Source organism: Poecilia reticulata, linkage group LG7, assembly GCF_000633615.1.
Source record: "Poecilia reticulata strain Guanapo linkage group LG7, Guppy_female_1.0+MT, whole genome shotgun sequence".
In the NCBI taxonomy this organism is placed as follows: Eukaryota; Metazoa; Chordata; class Actinopteri; order Cyprinodontiformes; family Poeciliidae; genus Poecilia; species Poecilia reticulata.
The window spans coordinates 4,044,991-4,055,381 of NC_024337.1; the positions used below are offsets into that span (position 1 = coordinate 4,044,991).

General features: G+C 44.2%; 1 protein-coding gene across 3 annotated transcripts; it reads left to right on the forward strand.

Annotated features, from left to right (window-relative positions):
- The first annotated feature begins 2,382 nt into the window (after positions 1-2,382).
- On the forward strand, positions 2,383-9,098 carry LOC103466937 (zinc finger protein 594). Of its 3 annotated transcripts, none has more exons than XM_008412873.1 (3): positions 2,383-2,457; positions 5,112-5,563; positions 6,262-9,098. In XM_008412873.1, the coding sequence occupies exons 2-3, from the start codon at positions 5,288-5,290 to the stop codon at positions 7,699-7,701; spliced, it is 1,716 nt and encodes a 571-aa protein (XP_008411095.1). In that variant the 5' UTR covers positions 2,383-2,457; positions 5,112-5,287; the 3' UTR covers positions 7,702-9,098. The 3 variants fall into 3 exon arrangements, with proteins under 3 accessions (XP_008411095.1, XP_008411096.1, XP_008411094.1); XM_008412874.2 differs by lacking the exon at positions 2,383-2,457 and adding an exon at positions 4,294-4,467 and having other exon boundaries at positions 6,265-9,098; XM_008412872.2 differs by lacking the exon at positions 2,383-2,457 and adding an exon at positions 4,295-4,467.
- Positions 9,099-10,391: the final 1,293 nt, after the last annotated feature.

Here is a 10,391-nt window from a genome sequence, read left to right on the forward strand (position 1 = left end):
GTTGGGTTTTTTTGGGGGGTTTTTTCTGATCCAAGTTTGTTTCATACAACTTTGTTGTTTTAAACATTTACGTTCTCACTGGTCTATCTACCGTGTGGTGACGGCACAGCATTACAGCATGAATGCTCTGTATTATGTGACCATTTGTTTTCATCCTCATGTGAACCAGAGCCAGTCTGGATGAAAACCTCTGATGGAGTCTAAACATTGGACTGCAGACCTGAAGATTTCACACTTTAATTCAGTCAGCTGATGAGTTTCAGAGTTGAAGGTGCGACTAGGKATGCTTCGGTACTTAAACCTCATTTCACTCCCAAGAAGATCTGGCTCCGTCTTACACCACTTAGGGTACAGTTAGTGTTTAATATTGAGGTTCATCATCTTCATGGAGTACTCTGAATGTCTTGTGAGCGTTGCAGTTTACCTGTAGCCTTAAAACCACATTCATTCCTTCTTTCAGGCGAGTCCGCTGATTGTCACTACCATGACGGTGTTTGATCCACGCCGACGTACTTAAATGTCATTTGTTTTCAAAAAGTGTGATGTGAAGAACTAAATGTTAGCTAGGGGTGATGAAGCGTTGATGTGGATTCAACATATGAAGCCAAATATGTTGTGGGCCAACGCAAAATGTTTTGAGGCGCTTCGGTTGTCAGAACTGGCTTTAGCCTTAAATGAATAAATCATTACAGTTCCTGCTGTATATTCATTCTTTTTGTTTATATTAAACTAATTGCTATTATTCATTTTGGTGTCTTGTTTTTGAATGTGAAGTTTTCTTGTCTGTTTTTTGACAAACGTTTTCATCAAAAACCTTTGAGGCTTTCAACAGTCTGCATGTTGGATCGAATGAGTCGGACCATAAAATAATCGGCCTAAAAGTATTCATGGCCTGTTAGTGCATTTCATGGGGATTTTGTTATAATGCAMAATTGTTCATTGGAAGGGAATAAGTTCTTTTTGTTTTTGTTTTACAAAGTGTAAAAGTTATACTTTAGCTAAACTAAAAGATGCACGAGCTGCACAGTGGCGCAGTTGGTAGAGCTGTTGCCTTGCAGCAAAAAGGTTCTGGGTTCGACTCCCGGCCCCGGATCTTTCTGCATGGAGTTTGCATGTTCTCCCTATGCATGTGTGGGTTTTCTCCGGGTACTCCGGTTTCCTCCCACAGTCCAAAAACATGACTGTCAGGTTAATTGGCCTCTCCAAATTGTCCCTAGGTAGGTGTGTGTGTGTATGTGTGTGTGTGTCCTGTCTGTCTGGGTTGCCCTGCAACAGACTGGTGACCTGTCCAGGGTGACCCCGCCTCTCGCCTGGAACGTTAGCTGGAGATGGGCACCAGCAACCCTCCCGCTCCCACTAAAGGATAAGGATGTACAGAAAATGGATGGATAAAAGATGCACATTATGAATCAGTATAAGATAATATTCAAACAGGTTTTATGGAATAATAGTTCATATGTTCTTTTTTTAAAACTATGTGAAGACAAAGGCTTTTCCGTTTGCAAGAGGGTTTACCYGTCTCTGAGTGACAGTCAGTAGAGCTTAATTCCACAGTGCAAAATATTCAAATCAGTTTAACTCAACCTGTCTTTCCCTAAAATTATAACTTGAGGCTTCTACAGGAGTAGAACAGACCTTCTTCTACAGGATGTTTCGGTTGAATTCATGGTTCCACTATCATAGCAAATCTTCCAGGCCCTGAAGCAGCAGAGCAGCCCAGTTCATCACACTACCACCACGTTTCACTGATGACTTGATGTTTTTCTGAAATGTGTTACTTTTACGCCAGATCTAACAGCACACACACTTTCCAAAGAGTTCAACTTTTGTCTCGTCAGTCCACAGAATGTTTCTCCTAAAAGTCTTGAGGATCATTAAGGTGAGTTTTGGAAAAATTGAGACATTGAGTTATTTTCACTCTGTGGTAGTTTTCATCTTGGAACTTTGCTATGTAGGCCATTTTTGTCTCTTTCTTACAATGTTAAATGTTATGACCTCTGACCTTAGCTGAGGCCAGGGAGGCCTGCCGTTCTTTAGATGTTCTCTGAGGCCTTTTGTGACCTCTTGGGTGAGTCGTCACTGAGCTCTTGGGGTAATTTTGTTCCACCAGCCAATAGGAAGCTTTACCACTGTCCCATGTTTTCTCCGTGTGTCGGTAACTCCTCTTACTGTGGTTCACTGGAGTCCAGTGCTTTAGAAATGACTTTGTAACCCTTTTCAGACTGATAGAAACCAATTACTTTATTTGTTYCTGAATTTCCTTGGATCTCCACATGGTGTCTGCCTTTTGATGATATTTTGGTGTTCTTTGTCAGGCAGGTCCTGTTTAAGCTATGTCTTGATTAAGATCAGCTGCGTCAGTAATTAAACCAGGGTGTGTCTAGAGACAGTGAACTCGTATGTGATAAATCAGTTATGATTTAACAGGAGGTCTAATCAGTTTTCACACAGCACCATGTAGGTTTGGATCTTTTTTTTTTTTCTCCTTCTTGAACTTCATTTTAAGAATGCATTTTGTGTTTGCCTGTGTTGTCTTTGATTAATAATCTTTGTTTCTGTCTGTTAAATCAGACCAAACTTTTCTTGCCTTAGGTCAGCTAGAATTACCAAAGCTAATTCTATTTGTTAAATGTCACAATAAGAAAAGAACATTTCAAAGATTTACTTACTAATTATTTTAATTGAAGATCAAGCATTTTAAGCTTCCTTCCATTAGTTACTCACAGGAGCTTCCTAGATTTCCAGCTATTTACATCTCGTATAGAGGTTGGGGGAGGGGTGGAAAGCAAATTTTGYTTCTGAAACACAGAAGTCAGGGTTCCTTAATGCTTCTCCATTCCAGTTCCCAGGCCCTCCTGCTCTGCATGTTTWAGATGTGCCTCTATTTCAGRACAGCTGATTCAAACAATKGCATGACCTCTTCTGCAGCGATCAAGTACTGCAGAAGGCTGTACCCAGATTCAATCCACGTGTGTGGCAGAAGGGAAACATCTAAACATGCAAAGCAGGGGAGCGTGAGGAACGGAATAGAGAAACACTGCGAACGGAACCATAATTGTTCCTTCCCATTGTCTAACACATTGGTTCTTAACCTGGGTTCGGTCGAACCCCAGGGGTTCGATGAGTCGGTCTCAGGGGTCGGCGGAGCCTCTGCCGCGGAGGTAAAGACACATTTGTGTAAAGTTGTGATGATGCCCCCCTTTTCCATCACTTGCTGCAGAGGATCACGTTACTTTGCTGAGCCAATCAGAGCTGTGGATGAGCCCTGATTGAARGAGCTCCACTTTCGGCAGGGATTTGAACTTGTGTCTTTATTAACTTCAGCAAAGCTCACAGTTTTTACCAAATTCTGTAGCTTTCGGTGTACTTCTAAATCTACTGCTTAGTCGCATCTTTTCGGGCTTGGTACTGCCTCTAGTGGCGTGGGGGTGGTAACACAACTAATATAATTACATTACTAAATCAGAATACCGCAAAGTCTTTATTTATTATTGATTTTTTTATTATCTTAACAATGTGGAGCTAATTAAATGATCTAAACAAGACCTTAACGTGGTTCCAGTTTCTCTCAATGACTAACCCGTTGAAACTGGCAAATTTTAAATACCTTGAGTCGTTCCTGGACAGTCGGCTCAACTTTGCTGAAAACACTGACTATATTTTGAAGAACTGTTCTCAGAGACTCTACCTTTTAAGAAGACTTGGTGATCATGGGGTGACCCAACTGGACTCTAGTTGGGTCACCCCTATGTCTTGAATTTGGGCGGGGGGGGGGCGGTATCACATTTTATTTATCACTACAGAAGGGTTCTGTGAAGGCACATATGAAACTCTTGGGTTCGGTACCTCAAAAAAGGTTAAGAACCACTGGTCTAACAGTTGTAACTGGCCATTAATCCAGTCTGGTTTTTGCAAGTTCCACTAAACTTTCCCTTTTTTTTCTAAAAAGTAAAAAAAAAGGAGGGGGGATCTACCATATGCCCATGAAGAACTTTTTACATATGTAATTTCTTACATATGTAAAAAAAAATAAATAAAAAAAGAAAGAAACTCACTCCGAAATGGCTGTGAAATATAACTGCTGCAGAAATAAGTAAATGTTTTTGCAAAAAGTACGTAAGAAAAAAAAGAACCAACTAAAAGCATATATTATTGAATCAAAATCCAAAAATTGTGCTACTTTTTCTTTTCTTTTTTTTTAGAAATATATTTACAAGGGATGTTTTATCTATATTTATCGGGTGTATTTGTGGGCGGGTCAAAAACTCACTGGGAACTGCAAAGCTGTTTTGAATGACACACCGGAAGTGACCCTGATTACTACAAAAACTTCGCTCGAACGACCCAKTGCAGTCATGCCAGTGYCGTGGTTCTGGACCACGCGGTTAGAACGAACCTGTACCGCTTCCTAGTGTGTCTATAGCCAACTGCCCATACAGAAGTCCCTCGGGTTGTGAAAGAGAGCAGGTGAGCCGTTAAAAYACGGAGCCATGTTCGYACAGCTTACCAACGAGCTAACATTAGCACACAGGGAGCTAACTGTTTACTTTCACATGRAGCTACTGGCTTTCACTTTACAGCTGTCTGCTCGTTTAGGCTTCAACTACATGGAAGATATTAAACTTTAGCAGCTACTGGAAGCGTCAGTTAAGGAAGGAAGGAAGCAAGCYAGAAGGGAGTGAGACCTCACTTTGACTATCGTATCTCGAASTCTGCAGCTAAGTTTATTTATTAATAGAATGCAGTTAAGTGTGGAAGTGATTTCAAATGGTCTCGCGCCATGTTAGACATTCTTGTATTTTCCAAAGCCCTGTTCTGCCATTTGAAAAAGGGGAAGTCCACACCTAAGCAGACATATCAACGCCTAAATGATCAGTGTCTCAACTTCGTGTGTTTTTTTGTTTTTAAATGGGATAAAACTTCAGCAAAGACCTAAGAAAAAGGTCACCCTTAAGTGAACAAGCCGGATTAGAGAGAGTTGATAATCTTGACAAATGACGATACAAGATGTGAATGAAAAACCACTAGCAGTTTCTGCAGAGTGATTATTTCACTTCCCTTACTGATATTGTAACCCTATCAATGCTATATTTTACTTGTATTTCTTTCAGAACGAGAAAGCTGGGGCAGACCACAGAAAACCACACAAAACTTCTCCAGAAAATTAAATCAGAAGACATGTTGCCTGTTCAGCCCTTTCATTCTGATACTTGTACATAAAATCAAATGCAATGTCGACCACTACTAACTAGGGTCGAGCTATAATTACTAGAGTTCAAACGGCATCATGAAGACAAAGGAGCACAGCCGACAAGTCAAGGAGAAGGTCGTGGAGAAGTTTAAAGCAGGGTTAGGTTGTAAAACAATATCCAAATCCTTGAAGATCTCTCATAGCTCTGTTGAAGCCATCATCCAAACATGGAAAGAATATGGCACGACTGCGAGTCTTCCAGGACGTGGCCGTCCACCAAAACAAAGAATGCAGTCACAGAGGGTGCTGTTTGCAGAGGCGTTGAAGAGGCCTGTGGTAATCCTGGAGAAGCTGCCCAGATCCACAGCTCAGGTGAGAGAATCTGCAGTAAAGACCTCGGATAGCTACACACTCCACCACCTTGAAAAGACATGCGACGTGGGTGAGGTTTCACCATTCAGCAGAATGCCGCTGACCATGACCAGGTCAGCGCTACAGGGGGTCTCCAACTGTAGCGCTGTTGGAGACCACCAGCGCTACAGGCCTGTAGCGCTGGTGGTCTCCAACTCTAAAATGTCTCTGCTTCCACACTCCTGAGCCAACAGTCGGGTTATTAGCAGGTCTCTGGAGAACCTGACTGGTTCCTCAGGAGGTGATTCAGCCATTTTACTTGCGTCTGCAAATCGTGTTGGACGATTTGCAAGGCCTGGAGCTGTAGACCTCTGGATTAGTGTCACTGAGATGAACAAAACGGTGGCGCCCCCTTCTGCTGTTAAACAACTGCCTTGACTTTTCATCTTTCTTCACAATGATCTAACGTTTAGTATAAAGTAAGTGTAACATTAAATAAGTCTAAACTCATCAGCTTTCCCTCAGATGATTAAAATTAAAATCGGGTCTAGATTTGTACACCATTGTGCTGCTGTGTACAAATGTATTAACTTTAACCCTGTTAATATATGTGCCCTCCCTCCACCCATCCCTTTTTTTTGTAAAGATAAGTTAGGTAAGTTAACTATTTCCATTTGCTAAATGGAATCTGTGTGACTCTGATGTCCTCTGTCTTGTAGCAGGGCAGAGCGATGGACGGGGTCGGCTGGAGCTCCTCCAGGTCACAGGGCTCCTTCAGAGCGGACACCCTGTCCAGGCTGGCCAGCTTCATCGCACGTACCGATGCCAAGCAGCACGCTGCAAGCCACCCGCCCTCCCACCTTCCTCTGTACGGCTGTCAGGAATGTGGAAAAGGCTTCCCTTATCCCAAAGACGTACTGCAGCACCAGGAGCGGGACGGCGTGCTGCCGAAACCCCACCGCTGCACGCTGTGTGGCCAGCAGTTCTCCCTCAGGTCGTCCCTGCAGCTGCACCGTTGCAACCTGGAGGCTGACGGCTGCAGCGCACCATGCGCCGCTCTGCTGTCGCACCCCGGCAGGCTGCAGGAGACGCCGCTGCACCGCCAGCCACACCTGTTGGACAGCAGCCCGTACGCCTGCGCCCCCTGTGGGAGGGGCTTTAGCCAGAAGCAGGCACTTCTGCACCACCAGCAGGCCGGCTGCAGCGAGTCTCCGTCCAACGCTGCCGACGCCCGCAGCCTCCCAGACGACTCTCCACCCGTTTCTGAGGGCGACTCCGCCCACTCGGATTTCTCGGACACGCCGGGGCCCAGCGAAGGCGCTGTCAACGCTTGCCGGATCTGTTCCAGGACTTTCTGCTCTGACACTTCGTTGCGGCGGCATTTTCAGGACAGCCACGCGGAGGAGACTCCCAGCACCAAAGTGACGAGTGAGGAAGAGGAGGAGAGGACTGCAGTGGTGACCCTGAAAGCCAAGAGGAAGCTCCTGAGCTGCCGCTCATGCGACATGGTCTTCAGGAGCACGTCGCAGCTGTACATGCACCGCAAAGAGAAGCACCGCAGAGAGAAGCTCACCAGGAGGGAGGCCAGGCCCGTCGTCAAGAGGAGCCGGAAGCCCGGCATGTATCCGTGTCAAATCTGCAGCAAAGTTTTTGGTCACCATCTGACTTTCAGGGCACACTGCAGGCAGCACAAAGCAGCCAGCTCCGCCCCGATCGCCATCAACGACGACGACAGCTCCGCAGACTGCGCCGTCCCAGACTCCCAATCCCTCACTAACGGCCCGGCAGCCGGACCGGGTCCACTCGGGAAGCCGCGCAGCATCTCGCCCAGTGTGGACGATTCGGGAGAGGAGTCTGAGCGAGAGGACAGCGAGTTCCCCTGTCCCTCCTGTCCAGAGGTCTTCTCCACCCAGCAGCAGCTGAAGGAGCACATAGAGCTGCACCAGGCGTCGGTGAGACAGCGCCAGTGCAGCGTGTGTGCGTGCGAGATGGACGGGTCCAAAGGGCCGGCCTCCAGGAAACAGAGGCTGTACCACTGCGTTCCCTGCCAGCAGGGCTTCTCCGCTTTGGACTCGTTTCTAGAACACTGCCAGGAGCATCTCCGGGTCCGTGTGGAGGTGGAGGAACAGCGCATCTCCCTGCAGCCCAGCAAAGCCTGACCGCCAGCTGCAGCTTCCTCATGCGCCAAACGGACAGCAGGGGCTGGACCCAGAGCGTTGGTTCTGCTCCCTGAGTCGGGTTGTGATGCGTTCAGGTGCTGAACATGTCAGCTTGGTGTAGGAGAGCTGAAAATGCTAAAATGTGTGAAAGTAACTATTTGACTGATGGAGCTGATGATTGAATGTCATCCTGTAATAACATATCAGGGTCTAAAGGAAGTCCATGTAGGCCTTTAACCACAGATTACCTTTCAGGTGTTCTGATCTCTGGAGTGGTTTAAATGACATCCATCAGTTTAAACAGAGCTGCTGGTGATGGGACCAAGCATCGCCACTGAACCGGTTAGGAGCAAATGTGAAATGACAATCAGAAACAGCATTACCACAGATGGTCATCAGCTCGTGAACCACAGCAGCTTTGCACTGATGGGTTTAAATCTCTACACACTACAGTTGACATTAGCCAAGTGGATTTTTGTTCTTTAGTCAAATGTCCAGTTTGCCTTAGAAAGTGAATAAATGCATTAATCAGATCATCCTTTCCCCCTGATTGAATCACAACAGAAGGATCCTGCTGGATCTCTATATGCATTTGTGGATTCTAGCCTGGCTTCTATATATAATTTTTTTTTTTCCCAGCACATTTTTAAAGTACTCTTATTAAATACTTTGCAGCAATGTGTGCTATTATGCTGAGGAAGCATACTTTATACTTCTGAAGACACAATAGTTCTCAACACAACTTGATTTGAATTGTTGTTTGTTTGACAGTCTCTAAAGTTGGTTTAAATGCAGTTGCTGATGCAGAAAATGATTCCTCCCCCCGGCCCCCCTTCAAATGTTATTTTTTCCCCTAGTAGAACAAACTGGTACAAGATGCTTCAATTTGAACAAAAATTCAACCTTGCATTTCCTTTGAGTGGTGTAACAATAAATCTCTGGGCTGATGCTGTGTCCAGTTTCTGTGGAGGTTTTGGTTCAGTTGACCTGTTCCAAGCATCTTTCATGGAAATCCTTGTTCTCTGTAGTTCAGATTCAGTTTGACACAGTTGGCTTGAACGTCTCATCTATGCAAACATGTGGATTAACAGCAGTTGAGAAGCGGCGGGCATTGTTTTTTTCTTTTTGTTTACTGTCTTTAAGGTGCTACTGTGAGAAGTTATTTTATCTTTTTTTTTTCAATAAATTGTTTCATACTGCTTTATAGATGACATAAAATAACTATACAGCTGAAATATTWGTTTTTTCTCATTGTGAGACTGGTATTAAGGTTTGATGGTGGATTCTTCTGCCTTAACATGACTGGCCTCTTGTATGTACCCAAGGAATTTATTTACATCATATAAAGACCTTGACTTTTTTTTTTAATGCCCTAAATAAAATGATTTATTGCAGTACTTTGTCAGCCTGAGAATTCTTTGGGGGGGGAGCCTTTGGTGCAGTGTTTCTCCACCCTGGTCCTCGCCGCCCCCSTGCTCTACATGTTTTAGATGTGCCTCTATTCCAGAACAGCTGATTCAAATAATTGTATGACCATCAAGTACTGAAGAAACCTGTTAATCACCCAGAGATACAATTCAGGTGTGTGGCAGAAGGGAAACTCCTAAAACATGCAGGACAGGGGGGCAGTGAGGACCAGGGTTGAGAAACACTGCTTTAGTGCATTTGTTCATTGGAAAAATTATGTATTGGAATTTAACAAAGCCACATAGATATTGGTTCTTAAAGATGTAACATTTTTGGAATGTATGCCTTTTAACTTCAGAGTTTCTGAAAACGTCCATCTTCTGTTTAATCTGGGATGGTGTCATGGTGACAGCAGCCTATTGGAGACGCCAAGACCTCCCTCTTCCCAGCCACTTGGGCCAGCTCTTCTGGGTGAGCAGCAGTGCTATTAGCTGTTTAGCACAATAAGGTTGTATGGATAATCAATTCCTGAAGTTATGTCTTTCACTTTGACCTGCACTGCCCTTAACAAGCTCATCCCCTGCTCATCATTTTCTGTCTGAATTGTTTTGAAATTATATTGAACTAGACTGTGAATAATTGTATTTAAAAATATTTAGACTGACTGGACAAGTTTCTTATAAAATATCTTGACCTGACGTATAGTCTGATATATTTCTTTAAAAAAATATCTGGAGGTACATAAAATTAAACTGAGACATTTTGAATTTTTTTATTCTGAAGGACTAATACATTGTATTTCTATATAAGACTTTTGAATTGGTTTAAAGCGTCACATTTAAACATTAAAAATGTTTTCAATGATTCTACAAAACCTGCTTCGCTACGTGTTCAAGACGCTGCCTCCTCCTGACCTCTTGGGGGCGGTGTGTGGTTGTTGGAACGTTGAAACCGGTGTTATGCCCAGAAAAGCCCCCCTGCCCAAATTTGCATCCCCTGTCGCGGGAGCGCGCATCGCTCTAAGCTCTCGCATATTGATAACAGGTGTTATGCCCAGAAAAGCCCCCCTGCCCAAATTTGCATCCCCTGTCGCGGGAGCGCGCATCGCTCTAAGCTCTCGCATATTGACGAGGAAACGGATAAAAATATGACCGAAGAGGAAATTTTTAAGATATTTGTAACATTATCACGTTTCCTAACCATGTAATCCCTAATACGGTGGGTTTTATTTCGCAAATTATTTGAAATAAATACGGTTTTTACACTTTTATTGACACATATGA